A 24900-nucleotide genomic window follows, 5' to 3' on the forward strand; every position below is an offset into this window, starting at 1 on the left:
GAGAGAGAGGTGAGAGAGAGAGAGAGAGAGAGAGATGAGATATGATAGACAGAGAAAGAAAAAGAGAGATAAACGAATAGTTAATAACAAAGAGAAGTTACACTTCACATGTGGCACTACATGTGTTGCAACATTTCTGTATTACAGGAATTTTCACAGAAATCAGATAAACCAACGACTATGAAGTCAGAATACAAGATCAAAAGCACTAGATTGAATGCATTGATTCATCTGTCAATGAACAGAAACTTGTCTTCCACTAGTACATATGTAATATGTTATACTAAGGTCAGTAATAAGCATGCTATCTTCTAGCCCCTGACATGCCTTTGGCCTACGCTGTCTCCTCCATATGCAGAACTGCCAACCTTGTGCCACCAAAAAAAGGAATCATGATGGCAAAAAAAAAAGGAATTTCAAGCAAAAAAAAGGAATTCATAAAAACGAAACTCACAACCACGCGCGACACACTTCCAATGCAGAAATGGTCATTCATCATGCTGTTTTTTTTCCATACAAGCAGGTAATTTTTTTGGTGGTTATTTTGGTACTATCGGCATTTCATTTTTTTTGAGAATATTTTTCTCTTCAAGTATGCTTTTAAATTAGTTTTCTATTGAATTTGTGATCAAATCACCATTTTAGGGCAGTTGTTTGACGTGCATTATGTAAAAAAAAAAATATATATAAATAAATAAATAAATTAAAAAAATTATGATTTTTTTTTTAAAAAATTATTAAAAAACGTATTTTATGGATAAAAAACGTAATACCGTAATTTGGAGGAAAAAACGGGAGTAATTCCGGCAAATACGGAATGGTTGGCAGCTCTGCATATGTAATCTCCTTCTCACTTATGTATCTGTACATTCTTTTTTAACAACACTAGCTTAAAAATCAATGAAAAATTTGCTAAATTACAATCATTTTTTAGGTAAAGTTCCTGTATATTATAAAAATAAGAATAAGAAATTTCGGTATCAGTTTGTAGAAAAAATAGTGTTCTGTTTGGTCTATTTGATATTTTTTCTTTTGTGCATGTGTTCAGTATGTTTCTGATGCTGTTATTTTGTTGCTATGAAGCGTGGAGTAAAACTTGAACTTGAACTTACTGGCATCCAGTGTATCAAGCATCTGTTGGGCACATCCTTCTATGACGGTACACTTGAGGAACGGTAGAATGCCTTGATTCCTGATGTTCATCAAAACATCCTCCACTTTCCTTCGTCCAACCTCTAAGAACATCTTCCTGCACAAAAGGTGTATACCAAAAAAGTTGCCATGGTAACTAGTCAGAAAATGGGACTGTACTTCCTGGACAGTGATGTTATCAGGATGGTCTCTGTGTGAGTGTCGATATTTCAGCCTAGATCTTTGCGCACAATGAATGCAATCACAAGTAAACATCCGTTGCCCTCCAGACCTCTGTTATATGTCCCAACTGCATCACTGATGACAGGTGAGTATACATTTTTTTTTAGTAGGATGATATTTTTTTAATCAAATTAATGTCAATTACTAAAAGATTCATTCAAGCTGTAAGTTAAAAGTATGATAATGCAAACATAGGATCAGGGTGTGTTCTATAAAAAGTGTATGGAACAAAGAACTTAATTTCTCCTGCAGATATTGTCAAATGTTCTTAGCTTTGTATCAGCTCTCACTCCAAGACATTCATTGGTACAATCAAATGAGAAAAGGCCATAACAGCTACACTAAATATGATACGATGTTTGCACAATAGCTGTATTAAGAATAAATGATGTAGCATTTGGGGGAAGTCACAAACCTTCTCCACTGGAATTCTGTTGATAGGTCAATATTGCTCATGATTTCTTCCAGCGACAATCTCCATGACGACCGCCATCTTTGCAGCATGGCTTCGTCCTTCTCTCCATTCAGCAGCCAGAGGGCCTCCTTCATGCCTATTGAGTTCTGGCAAGCCATCACCGGAAAGAGCTTGGCATTGTACAATGTGCGTTCATAATCAGACTGGAGATACAAAGGAAGATAGAGAGAGGAAGAGGTCAAGTGCCTTGAGCATTTAATTAAAATGGATAATGGCGCTATATAGATCTCATGTATTATTATTATTATTATTATTATTCAATTCAATTCAATTCTGGTTTATTGTAAATAAACACATGCTGAATATGTCAGGAGACTCATACAATTCAGTTTACAAATCATGAATACATACAAGAATATAAAAATCAATACTTTTAGCAATCTTTATATTAATTACTGATTCTAATCAAATAAACAACACTACATCTTTAGATCAAGTGGTCCTCATTGTCTGTAGGCTCAGGGAAGGAAGGTGTTATATTTTCAATCAAGTTCAAGCTCAATTTATCTTCAAATGTCAACTTCAACTAAATCTGAATCATTAACTAATTCCCATACTCAATTTCAATCGTATAACACTTGCTTAATCTAGACTCAGTGCAGTGAGGGAGATTTCCATTCAAGATAAATCTTCAAATGTCAATATCCATCTCAATCTCAATCAAACTCATATTCTGTTTCTTAATCTCAATCTAACTAACAGTCCCAATGTCATACTAATCTCCAACTCATTCTATATCCCACTTTTAATCTTAATCTTTATCTCATTAATCCCACTTTCTATCTCAATTTTAATCTTGATCTCATTAATCCCACTTGTAATATCTTTCTCAGTCTGAAAGTGAATCTCATTCCCATTCTCATCTTCCCTCCCAGAGTCAACCTCATAGCCGACCTCACTACCAAAGTAAATACCATTCTCAATTTCCATATCATATCCATTCATAACGGAATTCCTGTATGTTTTTCATTATGAAGGTTATTATTGTCCTTACCAAGTGGGTAGCCCATAGATCATCTCTGTCCACTCCTGTTCTAGTCAAGAACACAACCCAAGGGTTGTTACAGAATGTACTGGTTCCTTTCACATAGGGTATCTACAAACATAACAAACATAAAGACCATCATTAATTCTATAATACACAAGAGAACCTCTCAAAAATATCAATGAAAAGGGAGGGTCATGGGTTGTCATTCTCAAGAAGTGAGATAGATGATAAGAAAATTGGTCAAAGGGATAATATCCCAGCAAGCCTAGAGCTGCATTGAGAGGATTGCATTCATGAACATTCATGTTCAACTTAATTAAGTTTTCATATTGAATGGACATAACAAATACCATCTTCAATTGTGAAAAAAGCATGGGATCTGGAAGTGGATGACGTAAGATGGAAAGGAAGAATAAGGATTTCATGAAAGTATATGGTGAAGAAAGAGAGAAGTAAGGTTGGTCTAAATAAAGAAGGTGCTCGAAACAAGAAGAAGTGTAGGGAGGGAGTGTCATGACGCTACAGTCAGTAACCCCTTGTAAAAGAGAAAATGCTGACTTCAATAAATAATTATGATGATGATGATGATGATAATAATGATGAAAAGGTTAATATCTAAAAATGGATACAAATAATTCTGTTCATCTATAAATGTACTGTCACCAGCACTGATTCACTGTACAGTTCATTGCACTTGCTTGCAAAATGAAAAACAACATGTCAGCCAAGTTGGACAAAGAAGAACTGATCATCACGACATGACGTGATTAATAGCTCATCAGAAAAGGAAATCAGGATAGCCATTTTCTGATCCTAATTTACTTTGAAAATAATTGTAACTGTTAAGGGACGTGTATATTAAAAGAAGTCACCTACCATGATAGTATCAAACTTTCCCATGACTGTATAGACCTTTGTCTTGATACTAGGAGAGTGACCAAGACATAGGTTGAAGCCTTGCAGGAACACACTGTCTGGTAAACTCAGATTCTCAAGCTCCTAGTGTGCATATAATGAACAAGAAGAGAGAGAGAGAGAGAGAGAGAGGGGAGATGGAGAGATCAGTACAAAGGATGGTTTTATCAATCTTAGTATCAGTGATTTTTTATTTTTCCATGAAGTAAATACAGCAACCACTTTAGTAATGAATTCATGACATGTGATATTTTGTCTCTGAAATGTAACATCTACTCCTCTTTAAATGATAACCAAGGCAATCAATGATTGAATAATTCAACTATATTATGTAACAAAATTGTGAAAAATGATGGCCATCAGTAACCTTTGCCGGGCACTTTCCAATACATATTTTCAAGTATTTTCGACCACCGTTTTTGCTTCATTAGATGCAAGATGGAATTCATTTATTTTGGAAATTCTATTAATTCTTATTCTATATCATTACTTGATTTGATTTGATTTGATTTGATTTGATTTGATTTATTCATCATCAATAACATCAGTGATTAAACATTTGAATACATCGTGAATGGTACATGTTCATAAATGAATATTATAGATCATATTAAAGAAAAACCTAACAAAGTATTGATATGCTAGACATATGTCTTTTCTCATAGAATATAGAAGGTGATGAAAAGGAGCCAAATAATAGCACATGTGCTAGTCGAGTCTGGCCCCTGTTCTTAGCACACACTTGGCAAAAATAAATATATCATTATCAAAAAATAAAACTTGACAGTAGAAGTATACATGTTGAGTAATACCGTAGCACAATTTCTACACTCCAAATATAATTATGAAGAGGATATACCAGGTTAAAAAGTCATAGATACATGTATCTACAGATTATTTATACAAAAAATTGCATTTTTTTGACAAAAAAAAACAACAAAAATGTAATATGGAGATTATTTACAATATATACATGTGTACTTGCATAATTCAATCACTTATTCATCAAGTAATCGTTGAGATGTTTACGAAAAGTGTTTCTAGACCCTTTGTTTTTGATTTCATCGGGAAGTTCATTCCATAATCGGGTTCCTACACAAGTTACTGAAAATTTGCCTTGAAAATTTACTGTTAACAAGATTGTAATTGTGCCTTCTAGAAGTCATACTACCACATATTATATTTTTCTTCCTTATTGCACTGCATCAAAACAATCTTCTAACCACTAACTACATGATGAATATAAATCACATACCTCAGAGGCTTCTTTGTCAATATTCATGAGGTAGGAATCTTTGGCTATGTTCATCTTGCACTGGAACACAAAAAAGGATACAATGATGAATTAACACAAACTCCCCAATTTTTCCCTGATGGACTTTTATATCGCATAAACTACATATAAAAAGCCAACATAGTCAATCTTTTTCTTCTTCTTGAATAAAATGAACTTGAACTTGAACTTGTTATAAATAATACAACCAGTTCGTCTACTAACCACATGGTCTCATAATCATTTTTTTCTACTTATCATCTGTTCTAATGACCATTTAGGCTAACAGTCATTTGGTCTGGTTTCCATCTGGTCGAATATCCAATATTTATAAAGTTGACTACCTATTTGGTCTATTGCTCATTTAGTCTTATTTTCATTCGGTCTAATTCCCAGTATGTCTTATGCACATTTTTTTTTACAATCTTTAAGGTCTAATAATCATTTATGATTAAGCAAAAATGTGAATTCATTTAAGATTTTCCCTGATTTCAAGGATAGCTGGAAACCGGTAACCCGACACATGCTCCGCCGACGATTGCTCCGCCGACATTTACTCCGCAAAACGCGACAATTGCTCCGCGACATTTGCTCCGCGACATTTGCTCCGACGTCAAATGCTCCGCCGACAGTTGCTCCGCCGACAGTTGCTCCGCCGACAGTTGCTCCGCCGACAATTGCTCCGCCGACAGATGCTCCGCCGACAATTGCTCCGCCGACAGATGCTCCGCCGACAATTGCTCCGCCGTCAATTGCTCCGCAAAACGCGACAATTGCTCCGCCGACATTTGCTCCGCCGACATTTGCTCCGCCTGAAGCGACACTTGCTCCGCCGACATTTGCTCCGCCGACAATTGCTCCGCCGACAATTGCTCTGCCTGAAGCGACAATTGCTCCGCCGACATTTGCTCCGCCGACATTTACTCCGCCGACAATTGCTCCGCCGACAATTGCTCCGCCTGAAGTGACAATTGCTCCGCCGACATTTGCTCCGACGACATTTGCTCCGCCCAAAAAGTGTCCCATAAACTACAAATGCTACTGTACTACGACAAATGCTTCGCCGACAATATTTTCTTTACACCTATTTTTTTTCGTTTCTTTTTTTCTTCTTCATTTTCTGAATGCATTTCTTGAAATAATGTAGATGAAATGAAATGAATGAATGTTGATGAAGTGGGAGGAAAAAAGGAGTTACCTAAAAGTCATTTCGAATATACTGAAATAACTTTCCATCTATCACTGTACGTCCCATATAATGTATACTAAACACTCATTACATGTCGTGGGAAGTTTTTTTTTTAAAAGTAGAGCAGCAAGCCACATTCCCCAATACGCGCATACCTCCTAGTTAATTTCAAGTAGCTCATCAATATGTAATACCTGAAATTACCTCGATCAATGCATCTTACTAGGTAAAGCATTATACAGTGTACTAGGTCATCATGGAAGTTTAGAAAATAAGGGCACTTATATACGTAAGGAAGAGAACCCATTCAGACGGGAAAATGAGATGGCAGCCTTTCTGCTTATTCACATTTATACAAATCATTTTGTTGCAGTTTGATGTTAGTTCTTCATGATAAGCCAATTGCTCTTCTTCCGGTGGCTTCGTGAGTCCCTTAAATTATTCAGTGAAAACAAAGTACTCGAATGAAACGGAGTGTTTTACACACTAACATATATATATTAAAGCTACATACACTTAATTAAAGGAAAGAAACCTTTAGAAAATGGACTGGATATTATTGAAAATATTATTCTAAAGAAGAATGTACTACATGATTGTATTACTTTACGTTTCAATTTCACGAGAGAAATAGAACTCGAGAGGGGGAGCAGAGAAGAAGTGATGGAAATGAAAGAAGACTAATAGCATGAGAGGAAAGAAAAGAGCAAAGAAGACAAGAAAACGGTGTAAACAGGAAAAGGAGGAGCATGGGAGAGAGAGAAAGAGAGAGAGAGAGAGAGAGAGATAGCCTTGAGCTTTGGATCAGCTAATGAGTAATACATGAAACAGATTTTGAGCGGAGTAATTATCTTTCGCCGGAGAACTTGCGTAAGGAGCTATAACTTTATTTTTTATTTTTTTAAATCAAACATTATGGGGAATAGCAAAAAACGGTTGTCTTCTTTGCTCTTTTCTTTCCTCTCATGTTATTAGTCTTCTTTCATTGAGGTAATTTCAGGTCTTACATATTGATGAGCTGTTTGAAATTAACTAGGAGGTATGCGCGTATTGGGGAATGTGGCTTGCTGCTCTACTTTAAAAAAAAAAAACTTCCCATGACATGTAATGAGTGTTTAGTGTACATTATGTGGGACGTACTAGTGATAGATGGAAAGTTATTTCAGTATATTCGAAATGACTTTTAGGCAACTGCTTTTTCCTCCCACATCATCAACATTCATTCATTTCATTTCATTTACATAATTTCATGAAATGAATTCAGAAAATGAAGGAAAAAAAAAAGAAACAAAAACAACCCGTGAAAAAAAAATATTGTCGGCGAAGCATTTGTCGTAGTACTAGTAGCATTTGTATTTAATGGGACACTTTTTGGGCGGAGCAAATGTCGTCGGAGCAAGTGTCGCTTCATGCGGAGCAAATGTCGTCGGAGCAATTGTCGGCGGAGCAAATGTTACCGGAGCAATTTTCGCTTCAGGCGGAGCAATTGTCGGCGGAGCAATTGTCGACGGAGCAATTGTCGGCGGAGCAATTGTCGGCGGAGTAAATGTCACCGGAGCAATTGTCGCTTCAGGCGGAGCAAATGTCGGCGGAGCAAATGTCGGCGGAGCAATTGTCGCGTTTTGCGGAGCAATTGACGGCGGAGCAATTGTCGGCGGAGCAATTGTCGGCGGAGCAATTGTCGGCGGAGCATCTGTCGGCGGAGCAATTGTCGGCGGAGCAACTGTCGGCGGAGCAACTGTCGGCGGAGCACCTGTCGGCGGAGCATTTGACGTCAGAGCAAATGTCGCGGAGCAAATGTCGCGGAGCAATTGTCGCGTTTTGCGGAGTAAATGTCGGCGGAGCAATCGTCGGCGGAGCATGTGTCATGGAACCTGGAAACCTTGTAAATCAATGTATTGAAGATTATGTATTGTCGGTCTTCAAATTTCTACCAATTTTCCTCTTCCTGCAATACTTTGATCTGTAACATAGTACCGGTAGCTTGTTTTGTATATTCTAAGGCATACCAAGTTTGCGATATGGAAAAGACAATATGCAATGATACATGAAGATTGCATAGTGTACTCTAAAAGCTGTGCTACATCTGTATACATGTACATTTTTGTGATTAAAACACTGATTTGCAAACAAAAGCTATTGAAAGGATTAATCATTACATAATATAATAGGGAATTGGTTGTTTGGTATAGGATTATATAAGATAATGATCAATGCATTTTGATATTGAGTCCATGGGAAATGGGAATGGGAATGGGAGAATCATTACATAATCATTATATTTTCAGACCAGTAATGAGGGAAGCGGTTGTTTGTAACAGTTAGAAATCTAAATTGTTTGTATAGGATTATTGTAAATCGCAATTAACACATTTTGATGAGTCCCCTATGACATGAGAAAATTTCATAGACCCTGCTGACTTATTGCACTTGATTATGAGTAAGCAATGGAAGATCTCTAGAGGTTACACACAAATAAAGGGCAATGAGAAAGGTACAAGACCACTCACCTGGAGGTCAATTGAAGGTCATTTCACAATACTTGAGTGTATGTGCACACAGCTCATATGATGGAAATGCACTTTGGTGTAGAGAATTATCCAGAGAAATAGAGGCAATGCCATTGTATAACGTTATATCTTTAAATCATCCAAGTATATATGAGGTCAATTTTATGACATGACCTCTGGGGCTCATTTGGCAGTATGAAAGGGGCTTTACCTCTAGATGACTGTGTAAGATGACGCTTGACTTTCCTGTGACCTCAACCCCTGACCCTACAATAGAGTTAATGGTATGACAGTTTTCCATCAGCTGGCATCCCTCCTATAAAGTAAAGCATATAAAGATCCAAGAGGTACATACAATATTTATTAAAAATCACTGCTCTTCAATATAAATGATCTTGCATTTGCATGACGGGTATACATCAATATAATACCAAAATTAATTCAACGAATACAAGGAAACATAAATCTTTAGCTGAATAAGTTTGTTTTCAGAACTCACAGATAAATTCTTGTTAATGAAGGAAATAGCGTACACTGAACACTAAACAAACTCAAGATCCTCCATAATAATATGATAAAATAATCATTTTTAGTTGCTTTATAGTATTTCTAAAGGAAGTATGTGTATGATTAAATGACACTAGAAGCAAAAAAAGGTTCAATCCCATCAAGAATAATAACATGTGCCAACATCTGATTGTATCTACATGTAATCATGATACAACTTTCACAGAAAATCTTGAGGTGTAAACTTGCCTCTATAAAGCAGTGAGTTGTGTTGGACCAAGAAAAATGACTGTCTTCATCTCTCACGGGACAGTTTACAAGATGGCGGAGATGCATTCCAGCATTGACAGTCTGGTAGTCATGACGAGCATCTTTTAACAACACTGTGAATAAAACAGCGAGGATGTGTTTTCCATTGTTTCATTGGCTCAATCACTATCATGATAGGTAATTAAAACTAGTCAAATCAAAGGGAACAGAATGATGCAATAAAAAAAGACTCTGGAAAAGTTTTTAAACATTTAGGTAAGATTTGCATTCAGATTTATTGGCTCTAACAAAAAACTATATCTTTAAAGTATAAATTCTTCTTTATCAAGTTTATTGCCTGTCCTAGTATAAAATCCTAAGTCTGACGTCCAATCAGGATCTTGCTTTCATCTATGTCCCCCATCAAAGGTCAATTCTCATTGGATATTGAGAGGCATGCATCTGAACATAAGAAAACTGTCAGGGCCCCGTCTTATAAAGAATTACGATTGATCCAAATCAATCGCAAGTTTGCAGTCTCCTATCCCTTATGTACATAGTTGCGATTGATATCAATAGCAAATAAGTTGCGATTAATATCAACTCTATATAAGACGAGGCCTAGGTTGTATTATTGGGGCTGTCACATTACCTCCTTTCAATCTCAGCCCTCTGAATTGGTTCCATAGAGCAGCCCTGGCCGTCCTCCTGACCTGCAACTCTGCTTCGGACCAATGAGGGCACAATGAGTTATCGTAGGCCTTACTTCTCTCCCCTGAGATGAAGTCCTCCTCATCCTTGCTGCCTGCCATCGGGAGGATGAAGTCAAAGAACAAAGACATCTGGGGCGGAAATAAAGTCCAAAGTAAAACTATAGTCAAGGATTATCCCCATCACTATCACCATGATAATAATGATTAGTGCTGGTACACATATTAAAAATTTATGTAGCATTCTATAGGGTTTAAAACAAATTTGCATATAAGTATTAATGATCATCATTGTTAGGGGAGTTTTGATAGCCTTCTTGATAAACATATCCAATGAAGGAAGAAAGTAGATGGAGAGTGGCAGCAATTTCATCAGATTTACTGTTTGTTCTGTGCACAGAGAGTATGATGGTCTGAAATTAATGAAGGTTTGATAAACACATCAAACATATTTCGCATTGAATTAAGATCTATGAATGCTCTTGTTCCTCTTGTAAGAGTTCCCATTTCATTGTATATTGAGAATTATTTGTACACATTCCATATTCTGAACTACTATTTCTTTGCCTAGATGTTGTTATTCTTGGCTGTATATGTTAGGTAAGAATCTTACCTGTATTGGTTTGACTCCGCTGTCCAAGCCCATGTATGTGCAAGCATCGAGAGGAGGACAAACATGGCAGGACAGAAGCTTCTCTGCGATTCTGAGCATAAATAATAAACCACAAACAATCGTTGTTCAATCACTGACAATGCCATCTCCATATGGGAATATACCAGTAACATGTATATGCTACGTCCTCCGAATAGAGAAATTTAATAATAGAGGCCTTGGAAATTAATGGCCACTAACACAGGTTTGAACTTTCATTTGTATGATTATTTATTAATGCATAAAAGCAGTAAGACACTATTCCATTTCAATTCAGTTCAATTTCAAGATCAGGTTCAATTAGTTCAAACAAAGATACTTTATTATGAAAAATATACATCATTATGTACAATGACATCTGCAAAAATATAGCAAGTCGATAAGAATTATAGAAATTACACAGATATTTTTTAATTACTTTGCACCAGAATGAAAATTGTCTAGAAATACATCTGAAGTCATGGAAGAGGTTTGAAAAAAGAAGGGGGAAAAAAAATCCCAAATTTTTTATTTCTGATAGAGGGGCTATCGAACAGTGAAGCTATAAATAAATAGGCCTGTGAATCTTTTATAAAGAACCTATAAGAGCCTCGTATCTGCCTTTCACTATAACTGCATCTAAATATTGGAATAGGCTACCTTTAATACTCAGGCAATCACCATCTGTCTCTTCATTCAAAAAGGGACTTAAAACATTTCTTTTTTGTAATCCAGATTTTGTAGGATTCTGTAAGTATTATCATTTTCATATTTTGTGGGATTCTTCTTGTTGTAAGCGCTTTAGGCCGCTCTGGGAAAAGCGCAGTATATAAATAATGATAATAATATTAATAATAATAATAATAATAATAATAATAATAACGATAATTATAATAATAATAATAATAATAATAATAAATAATGATAATAACAATAATAATAATAATAATAATGATAATAACAATAATAATAATAATAATAGAAATCAAAAGGTTTGAGAATGATTCTTACCTTGAGGGAAAGAAGATGACACCACAGACCAGAGAGACCTTGCCGTCTGGTAGGGTACACTGCTTCATGTGAGTTGGTACAGGCTTGTAAAAGATATCCTCCACAAAACCCTGCAATATACCAAGATTTGATGAGAACTATGAGTGAGATGTGTGAAATATTACATCATCCAATAAACACAGACAGTATACTAAATAATAATATCAGTAGAATCTGTCAATCATATCTCGTAGAGGTTTTGTGGTCTAGTGGATACGTCACCGGACTGCGGATCGCGTGGTTCACTGTTCGAGTCCCGCCATGGCACTTGTGTCTTTTGGCAAGAAATTAATTTATATTTGCCACACTCCACCCAGGTGAAGTAAAAGGGTACCCAGTAGAAAGAAATTCTTTGAATGCTTAAGCACCTTTCATGGTAGCTCGGCTGGATTGAGCCAGGGTAATAATATGATTGCAGGGCCCTCAGAGAGAACAGTATTAATACTGATGAGCTAGCTACCCTGAGTAAACAAGACTTATTATTATCATTATTGATATTATCTCACTCATTTCAAAATTTTACTAGTACTATATATTGTGATACCACAGTGTATTTACTAATACTGTACATTGTGACACCACAGTGTATGTACTACAACTATACAGATACTGATAACCACAGCCTTGAGGAAAAAAGAACAATACCACCTCTCTTTGGGACATGGCAACATTTTTTATGAAGGGCATATCATTTTTGTAAATTGCACTCAAATTTGCTGGGAAGAGTTTTCCCCCTTTTTCAGTTTAACTCATATCCTGCCATAAGGCTGCATGCACGCTACCGTTATAGTGCTTTGTACACGTGAGCGCGCTATCGATTGGCTGCTTAATTCATGTGAGCGAGCCACAGCTTAGCTGCTTTATGCATGCATGCTCACATTCGTAATAGCAGTTATTGTTCATGCTAATTGTACTGTGCTGAGTGCTTCGCACGCGCCATTGATCGCACCATCAGATTATCTCAAAATAAACTTGGCACGGGGGATTTGTGGCTTGGCACAATGGGGATTTGCCCTGTGGCACTGGGCTGTATTCATTATGGCAGGATAAGAGTTTAAAAGACATTTCTGGATTTTCTAACATAATTTTGAGCGAGAGGGTGACATACCCTATGAATGTCTTCCAGCAATGCCTCTCCCCAGTTGTATAACTACCCAAACAAACCTCTGTATTTAACTTGATAACACCATGGTTCTTGGCATAGCTTTCGCTGGCAGGCACTGCAAAGATATATGCACTGTCCTCACTTGCTGACCAGTCAACCTTCTGACTATTGGCTGGAGTGGTCAGTATCATGTCTGTACTGGACACCCATACTCCAGCTGGACTGTCCAAACTAAGCTGAAAATCAAATAGATGACAGAAAATGAAAATTCACCTCTTCTTTTATGCTTGAACTATAAATATATAAAGAGCAAGGATATGACGATCTAAAGAATTAGCAAAAAGAGGCAAAATTTGTTTTAAAATGCCACATCCTCTTCTGTTGTAAACACAGAAAGCATGTCAAGTCAAGGCATATCTTACTATCAAAGTGCCCATTTGACACCTGGGTAGAGAAGTCAACTGTAATGAAATGCCTTGTCTACCAAGATTCATGCACTGACCTTTATGCACTTAAACTTTTTATCAAAAATTAAATGAACACCAAGGTACCTCAATTTTATAAAAGAATGTTATCTGAGCAACAATTAAGTACTACAAAACAAAAAACAAAAAATAACAAAAACAGAACTGCTTTTGAAAAGTAGTTTTTTACTATTGTATTAACAAAAACAAAAAACTATCAACAAATGTATCTTAATTGAATAAAAACGTTTGTGAAAAGTCACTGGTTACCTTTGCTGTGATAGTATAAATGATGGAATCAATGTTGGTGACAAGTCCATCGTAACCCATGGTCTCGCTAGTAGCATGCTTGCAGGGAAGGTTATGAACCCACGGCCACAGGGGTCAAAGGGGAAGGCTTGACCCTGCATCGGAGTAAGACAGAAAGAACTAAACCCTGATAGAATACTAGGATATCAAAACAACAGTTTACGGTACTTGTTATACATGGTGAATTTTTTATGCAATTTTTTTTTTCATGCACAAGCTAAAATAATGGAATGCATATGTACAAAGCTTGTACATAATTCTATGACAACTACACCAGAGTAGGCAGAGACTAGCTATCATCCTCTGAAAACAATCTCCTCTACAACATGTAGGACATTTACCCCCGAACAACAATCTCTACCTCACCCCCCCCCCCCAACTCCCTGCTCAAGTCTCAAGTACCCAAACAACAACAGCATCCTGGCAACTACCCTTGTGAAGCCCCCCCCCCCCCCTGGACAAGTAAAAGGGTGCCATACCACTTACTTTATGTATGGTATCGACTCCTTGCTAACTCCTCCAATGTAGAGTAATAGGGATAATGATGTCTTTAAGGGGTCAGTTTATAAAGGGGAAGTTGTCCAAAGGGTAAAAGTTCTAAGCGGACCATTGTTCTATTTCTAGGGGGTATGCATCCAGAGGCGATAGCCCAAGTGGTTGTCTTCCTCATACAAAAAAATATAAGAATACTTGTAGATCAGAGTTGGTCAAATTCATGGATTCCAAATTTCTTTGTGGGGGTGATGGGAAAAGGGTGCCATATGGCATAATCATATAAATCCACAACTTTGAACTCTTACTGTACAACTGGAAATGTTTATTTTAAACTCCTTTTTAAACTCAGAAACACTTAAATCCAAGACTAATTAAGCTTCCCAGCCAGTATTAAGTGTTTTTTTTTTATTGCATAATCTCTCTAGAATATAAGGTATTCCAGGAATAATACATGAACATAAAGATTCGTCCTCCAATGTGAATAATAACAATTCTTTTTGTGAAAAGAGCCCTGTGCAACATCTACCTCTTGAATTTATCAAAGACATTCCTAGAGAAAATATCCTGAATATATACAAAAATATTAATAATCTAACTTTAATAAATACTAGCTTATTACAACAAAAATGTGTGTATATCATCTACATAAGATCTAGACATCTGCCTACAAGTTTACTGGTATGTTTTCGTTTTACAAACTACTATTCATGTATGTGTACCAGCAATTTCCTTCAGGGCTTGTAGAGTTAATATCGGTAAAGAGCTGTCATACTGGTATTACCTGTAGACTAATCAGTATCCAGTATCCAAACGTGCAAACACACAGGCAATTAAAAACATAATTATGGGGTTATTCTATCCTTTCTTACATACACAATTAACACAATCAGTAGTCTGTGGCCAAATGAGTCTCTAAAAAGTAAAATTTAGAAAAATACACTTATTTGCACACAAATATTTGAGAAAATGATGTAAAAGCACCCCTATTGTAACATCCATTAATAACGGAGCCCTGTAGACTGGAATGATATGTAAGTTTAAACTTATTTCTTACCCCGGTAGTTTAAAATTGAAGAAAGTCTGCCACAAATTCTTGATGTTGAAATTTGTATTTTTGCAAGAGAGTTATTTAAGGTGAAATTCAAAGAAAATCACAAATATGTCAACTAATGTATCACTAGAAGTAGTAAGCTAACAGAGGGCCATCGTACAAGCTTTACGTCAACTACATATCGGGTGATTTATAAAAATACAAATACAACCACCTCCATAGCAGCTGGGATATACGTATGGTGGCCCTGAAGGGACATCGCGAATAGACTAAATCGTGAAAATATGCGATAAAATTCACGATATCGTCAATTTTATCGCATATTTTTCACGAAGAAATTCACGAAATTGACGATATCATGAACTTTATCGTGAACTTTTCACGATGAAATTGACGATATCGTGAATTTTATCGTGAAAAGTTCACGATATAAAGTTCACGATATCGTCAATTTTATCGTGTACTCTATCGTGTACTCTATCGTGTACTCTCCTGACGGGCGCTTCGTAAACAAAACCAGCCCTAGCTGGGGGAGACAGAGAGAAGGAAAAAAGGGAAAGGGATAAAAGGAAAGAAAGAATAATAAGAAGAAAAGAGGGAAACGGGGGGGGGGGGCGAAGGGCTCTTGCCTCCTCCTCACTCCCCCCCCCCCCCGCCAAAAAATAAATAAGGAGAGAGAGAAGGGAAAGGGAAAGGGAAAGAAAATATAAAAGGAAAGAAAGAAGAGGAAGAAGGAAAGAGGGAAACGGGGGAAGGGCGAAAGGCTCTTACCTCCCCCCCCCCCCCCCCCCCCCCCCCCCCCGCCAAAAAAAAATAAATAAGAGAGAGAGAGAGAGAGAGAGAAGGGAAAGGGAAAGAAAGAAGAGGAATAAGAGGGAAACAGGGGAAGGGCGAAGGGCTCTTGCCTCCTCCCCCCCCCCCCCCCGCCAAAAATAAATAAGAGAGAGAAGGGAAAGGGAAAGAAAATATAAAAGGAAAGAAAGAAGAGGAATAAGAAGGAAAGAGGGAAACGGGGGAAGGGCGAAGGGCTCTTGCCTCCTCCCTCCCCACCCCCCGCCAAAAAAATAAATAAGAGATAGAGAGAGAAGGGAAAGGGAAAGGGAAAGAGAAGATAAAAGGAAAGAAAGAAGAGGAAGAAGAAGAAGAAAAGAGGGAAACGGGGGCGAAGGGCTCTTGCATCCCCCCGCCCAAAAAATAAATAAGAGAGAGAGAGAGAGAGAAGGGAAAGGGAAAGAGAATAAAAAAGGAAAGGAAGAAGAATAAGAAGAAAAGAGGGGCTCTTGCCTCCTTCCCCCTCCCGCGCCAACAAATAAATAAGAGAGAGAGAGAGAGAGAGATAGAAAGAAGGGAAAGGGAAAGGGAAAGAAAATATAAAAGGAAAGAAAGAAGAAGAAGACGGAAAGAGGGAAACGGGGGAAGGGCGAAAGGCTCTTACCTCCCCCTCCCCCCTCCCGCCATAAAGGGAAAGAGAAGGGAGAGGGAAAGAAAATATAAAAGGAAAGAAAGAAGAGGAAAAAGAATAAAAAAAGAGGGAAACAGGGGCGAAGGGCTCTTGCCTCCTTTCTTTTCTTTCTTTTCCTTTCTTTCCTATTCTCCCTCTTTTTCGTTTTTCTTTCTTTCTTCTCTTTCCCTTTCCTTCTCTCTCTCTCTCTTATTTATTTTTTGGCGGGGGCGGGGGGACGAGGCAAAAGCCCTTTGCCCCCGTTTCCCTCTTTTCTTCTTCTTCCTCTTCTTTCTTTCCTTTTATCTTCTCTTTCCCTTTCCCTTTCCCTTCTCTCTCTCTCTCTGATTTATTTTTTGGCGGGGGGGGGGGGGGAGGGGGGGGGGCAAGAGTCCTTCGCCCTTCCCCCGTTTTCCTCTTTTCTTCTTCTTCCTCTTCTTTCTTTCCTTTTATCTTCTCTTTCCCTTTCCCTTCTCTCTCTCTCTCTGTCTCCCCCAGCTAGGGCTGGTTTTGTTTACGAAGCGCCCGTCAGGAGAGTACACGATAGAGTACACGATAGAGTACACGATAAAATTGACGATATCGTGAACTTTATATCGTGAACTTTTCACGATAAAATTCACGATATCGTCAATTTCATCGTGAAAAGTTCACGATAAAGTTCACGATATCGTCAATTTCGTGAATTTCTTCGTGAAAAATATGCGATAAAATTGACGATATCGTGAATTTTATCGCATATTTTTCACGATTTAGTCTATTCGCGATGTCCCTTCAGGGCCACCATATATACGAGAGATTCGCCGGAAAAATAACGATGTTTTAATGATGTCACTATATGGACCAATACTGCCCAAGCAGACGACATCCCATAAAGAATGAACACAATTGCAAAGCTATTATTTGTCAAATTATAATGAGTTTAGTGTATATAAATGTAATGGCATGTCAAACCATTCGAAAGGGGATATGACCCGATTCTGATAACTAAAATCTTTTGCTTGTAAATACACAGGATAGGGGTTAATTAACAATCAAAGAAACCAGACTTTCAAATTGAAAAACCCCCGGAATGATATTGAGGACGGCATTCGTTCCCTCTTGAAACGCCGAACATGCCGCGGAGTGTGCAGCTGAATATACAATGGCGTCTTATTTTGTTTACAAGCGACAGATTCCTTTATTTTTGTATCGCTGCATTTGTCATCAAAATGAAAACATGAGCGGGGTTTAGAGTGAGGCAATAGATTATACATTTAGCCTGACGGTAGTGTAGTAAGAGAAAGAACTCAAGAGAAGATGAAAACACAGGCACTTAAAATGTGTGAGATGTCATGGGACATCGTCTGCTTGTGCAAATCATGTCCATACTGTGATCTCACACATCTCAGCAGCGTTCGGAGAGCTCTTCAGGTGCTATGCCGGGGCTGTTTTTAAGCGTTTTGTAATTTATAATAATCATTACTTCGAATGTTTCCAAACATTGAATTTTGATAACCTTGTCGAATCAAAGTTTCAACTTTGCAATAATGAAAATAAAGTTAGTTTTTTAAATCAATGAATATCTACTTTAATCATATAATTCTTTACTGAATTCTTCATTAATTTTCAAACTGAAACATAACCTGGTCTCCTTCAAAACTTCATACCAGAATGTCTACCATCCATTTTCTTTTCTTTCCAATATATATCATAAATCCTTGCTCAGGAAACCACTCACCATAGCACTCTCTATTTTCCAATGTGCATTTCATTAGCTTTCAAGTTTCATACGTTATACAGAGAAATTGAGGTACTTCTTTTTGTCCTGGTGTATCTCAAACTCTTTCAGCAAATAAATAATAGGCTTTCCCCATCTCCAAACACACTGTAAGCATTTATATAAGCCTCTTAAAATCAGAAACCTTGTAAACCTAAGTTCAGATTAAAGGTACTATTCAATATCTAAACATAAATGAAAGTGTGTATGAAATCAATCTTCAAATACTTGACAAATAGGTAATAGATAAAGCTTCACGTAAAATTTCAACAGTCAAATTTAGTCAATTAGTAGAGATTTTCTTTGTTTGGTTTCATTTTGTTTTTAAAGTATGTTACAACAAATATACAAATTAATTTCTACAAAATGTTCTTATTCAGGGTAAGAAATTTCTCAAGAAATGCTGTAAAACACTGGAATTACACACACAAATACACCTTTAAAAAGTAAAACATTCTGAACAAATAATCAGTTTAGCTCTTCATCATACTAAAAGTCAAATCTTTTAAATGTAGTACAAGAGCTGCATAGCTAACATGCAAACAAATAACATTGCAATTCAAATACAGACACACAAGCTTCGACATGTGCCTACAAAGTCCACTGAATAATGTTGTTAGATTCATTTTTTTAATATTATGAAGTCTTTCGGTCCTCATAACTCACACAGTATTTATCATCCTCAGATGTAAGACCTGGTTTTTTTTTTTTTTGCTTGCAAATGTCTTTAACTCTAGTTTGAAATCATATGATGTCAATGGAATCTGCTTATCGCGTAAGCCTGTCCATGAGATGTATGAGCTTACCATTTCAATGGTGTTCTCACTCCACGATACACATACGCACCCTATTCATGTGAATACCATATGTGGTATAATACAATTTCTCAGTTTCTATGTGTCTGTTTCCAAAAATACGACACGCAATAATCCAATGTTACGCAATTTGCAATTTTACAGAAAATTTTGAACTCTACATGTTCCACAGACCATATTGCCAATTACAGTTAATATCATCATAAGCTTAACTTTTTATTAGGTTATTTCATATTTCTTATAAATGCACAACTGGTAATATACAAAGATTACGTAAAGCGGAACTTTGAGGAAGTACCAACCAATCCAAAGAGGTTAATAAATAATTTTATTTCATCATTGAAATGTTATTTGAAATACTGAGAAAATATAAGATACTTCGATAATGGAGAAGTTAAAAAAGTAATAGAAATGTTATAATGATCATTTTAAGAAATTATGTTGATCTTGTATAATTCATATGTTTCATTTTACTTGTTTTGTAAATAGTCTATATGTATATGAAATGGAATAATAAAGTTCCTCTGAAGAGGTAAAGAGAGAAGAAAAAATATTTCTTAGAATACATTCGCAAGGTTCCTTTTGATCATCCAATGCCCCAATGGCACATTGATAAAGAAAACTGTGTATCGAGTCAGACTGTAAATGGATACCCCCCCCCCATTACTTTAATGATATATGAAAAAGAGCAACAATGTCAAAGGGCGACTCTCTCTCAGAGAATTAATGATGATACTGTTAACGAGACATCCTCAGGCACTACCATACTTAGATAACAGATCTCACTGCTAATGATTTGCATGGATTGAAAAATAAAGAATTTATTTCCTTACCACATGAAGTATTAGGATTTTAGACTCTGCTAAAACATCACTGTTCACAACCTAGAAAAAAAACATGATTAAAAACGTATATCACATATCATAGTAGAAATAATCATACACAAGTTTTTCATCATTTGGTACATTGATTCTATGAAATTGCAAACAGGTATATGGAGATATAAGAATGAAAGAAAACTATAGCTTAGTACAACAAAGGAAAAAATCTTGGGATGAAGTCAACTTTAGGTTACATGTTACATCTTAGCCAGGATACCTGACATAAATTTCTGTCCTTGCTCTTTCAACTAAATCCCCATATCACCTCCATCCCTCTTCAAGAAGAAAAGATAAACAAGGGATCGAATGCTCTCGGCGGTCTCGCCTGCATTACGCAATTCGATATGATGAAAAACTGAGGCTGGGACATTTTTTTTTAGGTAGGGTTGCCCATTAGCAGGCCCCCTAAAATGACCTTTGACCTTGTGACCTGGAATTTGTGTCATATGATTTGTGATACTTGATTACCCTCGTGTACAAGTTTCATGAAATTTGAACAAACAATTTTGAAATTATTCTAAAAATTCAAAATCTTAACCTTTGGTTAAGTTTTGATGTTGATGCCACAAGTTTGCAGACCTGAATGTACTCTGTCATCTAATCAAATGATTGATGATACTTGATAACCCCTAGATGTTCATGTTTCATGGATTAGGAATGTATACTTTCAAAATTATGATAAAAATTCAAACCCTTAGCCTTTGGTTAAGTTGTGATGTTGATGCCACAAGATAGTCTGAGTATGTTGACCTGAAATGACCTTTGACCTTGACTTTGTGACCTGAAATTCTATGTCTAAATTGTCTACGATCTCGCTTTTTGCCTCGCAGGCAAGACAAAAATAGATAAATAAAAACATAATAGACAGACTGCACAAGCAAGAAAAAAGGCAACTTCAAGGCCAGATACAAGCAACTTAAATTGACTTCAAGCAAAACAGACAAAAAGAAGAAAGTTGCCAACAACGACAAAACAAATATTTTACGTCATATTAAGCCCTGTATGAAAATAAAGGCTTATTCATGTCTCAAGTTGTAAATCGATGCATCTTTTTTTCAAAGCGTAAATGAATGGCAACTGAATGAAAGGTCCTCCGCAGATGTATTAGTTCTGTATTATAAGATACAGATTCAGCGTATTACACTGCCTTGTGTCATCACAACAAAAAAGAAATGTTTACCCACTTCATTTCTGAATGAGGCTTAAATATGCAGAATTATTAATGAACATAACTAGAAATGCAATCGTGTCACAACGATGTGCGTGCAATGACGCCATGTTTCTACGTGTCAAACGAAAGAGCTTCTCTCGGACTATCCAGAGCAATTTGCACGAAGTCTGTAGCTTCTGTGATATTGGAGATAGGTAGGGCGAAAGAAAGGCATCAACAGTGACCTTGATGGGATGGTACTATGCCTACGAAGTTTGAAAGAAATTGGGATAGGGGAAAGAACCTAGAAAGGGCTCGCAAGCACTGCGTGCAAAAACAAATGGGATTAGTTGCACGTTCGTCATTGCAATCAAGATCGTTCTAGGGGTCAAAAGCGTGAACCCGATTTGCCCCATAGACAATGCGTGTAATGCATGGGCGGAAAACGTAGAGGATCTGTATTATGACCGGAGTTAAATTGTTTTTTCTCTCTCTCTTTATGTCTCTTTATGGGCCGTATATGGTATCATTGGAAAGAGAATTTCATGGTCGTTATTGTAAACTACTCTCTTTTTTTCTATGATAATCCTATCGAAACATGTGATGTAAAATAGATTTAAAGGACAAAATGGCGTCTTAAATGGCCCCCTTGACCAATTTCAAAAATCCGGCCACGAGGTGCCCTGCGTATTGCATCGCGGAATGTCATTGCAAATTTTCAAGGAAAAAAAAGGATGTTTAGGGGGCGAAAAGTAGTCTGAAAAAAATGACGTCATGGCCGATAAGTGTTATAATCGGGCGGAATTCGTATAGTGACCCTTGTTCAAATGCGATTTACTCACAATTTTCTGTGTAAACATATACCATACTTGGTATCATTCGAAAGGGCACTTCATTGCGGTCAGTTTGACACCATTGTCATCTGCACGCAATGTACTGCACGCATTAAAGGCGCTATTACGTAATGCATAGTAAATTCATCATTTTTGGCGATAACTTTGCGCTGACATATTCGAATTTTACCAAACTTGGTAAACAGTTGTCACGTATATGGATACATATGTCTGCAAAGTTTCATTGATGTAGGTATAACGATCGCCATTTTAGAGCAAGTTGAAGTTATTTCTCAATTTTCTTGAAAATGGCGAATTTGGAGGGCAATTTTCTCAAATTTGGTCAGTGATAGGGTATATAATTTTGTATATGGCTGGAAAGGGCATATCTTCAAGTATCTAAATCCAAAAAAGGGTACGGGTTTGCCAAGCCATTTTGGAGATACGGCCACAGACAGAAAGCCAATTCCCAGAACTTTAGAGGGCGCTATTTATGTTGTGCAAAGCCATTGGACCGTGAACTTTGGCATGGCTATGTGCAATTATGAGATAAAGATACTGTGAGATTTAAATACAAAACGGAATTTATATGAGAAAGTTATGGCAGTTTTAGATTATTTAGGGGTCCATTTTTCAAGAACTTGAGAGATTTTTGACGGAGTCGGTTTTAGATTTGAATTTCGAGTATGAAGATGGCATTTTGAAGGTCAAGTCATATGTCGCAGATGAAAGAACATCTCTCAGACTATCTAGAGGAATTTGTTAGAAGTTTGTAGGATCTAGGATAGTGGAGATAGGAAGGAAGATATAAAGGCCTTAAAATGGACCAGAAACGGACAAAATGGCGCCTGGACGGTCATGCATGAGTGATTTCGAAAATCGAAAAAGTAGGTGACCTTGATGAAATGCTAGAGATGATGCCTACGAAATTTGAAAGGAAAAGGACTTGAGGAAAGGACCTGGATAGGAATAAAAAGCACTACGTGCAAAGCGAATGAGATTCCGGACGACAAGAAGAAGAGGAAGAACCAAGAATATTAATAACGTGAACGAAAACAAGGCAATGACGAAGGGTCGTCATTGCAAAAACAAAGGTGTTCTTACCGTATAACCCTGTTGCTGACTCAAGTGTTCAGCCACCACCAGAAGAGCATTGAGTGTAGCGCCCCCACTGCCGACCTTTGACAGGGGATCCTCTACAGTTAGAAGAAGGGTCTTTGGGTCAATGTGACCTTTCCTCTGTCTATTGTCCAGCTCTAACAAAGACACATTTGAAAATGTTTTTTTTTAACAGTGAAGAAGTTTTTCTTTCTCCATGACCCTTTAAAGCCTGTCTGCACTAGTCTGGCCAGGGGGGATTAGACCTCCCTGCAAGGTCACTGACAGATGGTTATCTCATCAAATCAACTCTCAATTAACATAATAATAAAAAGGGGATCATGAGGGACCAACAGGCACCGATTAGGCATTGTTTGCTATTTAGTGCAGTGGGGCTTTAAATGTTCCTGTCGCGGGGGGTCTGATCTATTTGCAATTATGACATCTGTAGTATGAGCACACATACACACATCTTTTGTGTTTTCTTTCCTTTCCCTTTTTCCCTTTCTTTTCATTCTTTCAAGTGAGAGCACAAAATATGTTTTAAGACTGACAAACAAAAGATTATTCCAAGGGGTCGAATTCACAAGATCTTTGAGTAGATCTTTAATCTGTCCCCACTCAATTTATGTTATTTGTGTTGTCATCTACTGATTTTGCTATGTCCATCTTTTTATATTTGTTATACATGTATGCGTTTATTCGCAATTCTATGTGTCTGTTTTTTATATTGAGTGAATAAATTATTTGAATGTCATTTCGAGCAGATCTCACATTATTCCAAAGTTGTAGGACTTTATTAAGAAGCCATCATCTTTGCCATGAAGTTGAGTATGAAAAAAACAAAAATAGACCTAACACTATAAAATCATCATATGAGACTGCCTTATGCGAAACTGTAGTAAATGTAAATCTCAGAGCAATAATCATATGAAAAAATGAAAACAAAACAGATTTGTGAGCAATATTTTGCATCAATTTCTCAAAGAGTTTAATTTCCTTGGAACTTACCCTCTTGAAAGGCCCTTGCACTTTCTTTCTTTTGACATGTGACCACTATCGCCGTCCATCTTGTCTCAGCCATTACAAATGCTCAGCAGGAACTATGAAAATCACAGGATCTGCAACAAAAACAACAAAATCCACTATCAGCAAAGACAATCTCAACTATTTTCGTACCATAGTAGAAATACTACTAAAATAACAATTTGATAAAATATTCAAGTTGAAAGAGTATCTTGCGTTATCTTTTTTCTTCTTTCACATCATGAGCTTAGAGCAGTGGTGCAGTGCCAGTACACCCACTAAAGGGAGCACTGAAGGGAGCACTGAATTTGAATTCAAATTCAAATTCAAAACTGCATGGAAGGATGGGGCTGGGGGGGGGGGGTCTAGGCATCTTCTTTTCTCATTATTTGTTGTTGTGACAGCTCTTTTCTTCTATTATTTTTCACCATTCAATGGGAAGGTAGAACCTACGTCCCACGACCCCCTGGTAGTACTATGCCACTACCTCCGAGAAGATACATGACCAAAAAATCTGGACTTGTTAAATTTTAACTAAAACTTTATTCCATATCTTTTAAATTCAACATCATGATAAGAAGTCGAGATTGAGAAATGCCTCA

At 36.9% G+C, this 24900-nt stretch overlaps 1 protein-coding gene across 1 annotated transcript in view; it reads right to left on the reverse strand.

The window, feature by feature from the left end:
- The window catches only part of LOC100892878 (L-fucose kinase), a 35627-nt gene extending 15433 nt beyond the window's left edge, over positions 1-20194 (reverse strand). The window contains exons 1-13 of the mRNA XM_030975257.1: positions 20144-20194; positions 13711-13844; positions 13036-13212; positions 11833-11942; positions 10804-10894; positions 10133-10322; positions 9481-9614; positions 8936-9040; positions 5008-5067; positions 3714-3836; positions 2844-2945; positions 1790-1992; positions 1113-1249 (exon numbers count right to left, since the gene is read on the reverse strand). Of these exons, the coding sequence (XP_030831117.1) occupies positions 1113-1249; positions 1790-1992; positions 2844-2945; positions 3714-3836; positions 5008-5067; positions 8936-9040; positions 9481-9614; positions 10133-10322; positions 10804-10894; positions 11833-11942; positions 13036-13212; positions 13711-13770 (1492 nt within the window). The 5' untranslated portion in view covers positions 13771-13844; positions 20144-20194. The remainder of the gene's footprint in view (positions 1-1112; positions 1250-1789; positions 1993-2843; positions 2946-3713; positions 3837-5007; positions 5068-8935; positions 9041-9480; positions 9615-10132; positions 10323-10803; positions 10895-11832; positions 11943-13035; positions 13213-13710; positions 13845-20143) is intronic.
- Between the last annotated feature and the right edge of the window lie 4706 nt (positions 20195-24900).

This window comes from Strongylocentrotus purpuratus, unplaced genomic scaffold (genome assembly GCF_000002235.5).
Source record: "Strongylocentrotus purpuratus isolate Spur 01 unplaced genomic scaffold, Spur_5.0 spur5_scaffold_8, whole genome shotgun sequence".
In the NCBI taxonomy this organism is placed as follows: domain Eukaryota; kingdom Metazoa; phylum Echinodermata; class Echinoidea; order Camarodonta; family Strongylocentrotidae; genus Strongylocentrotus; species Strongylocentrotus purpuratus.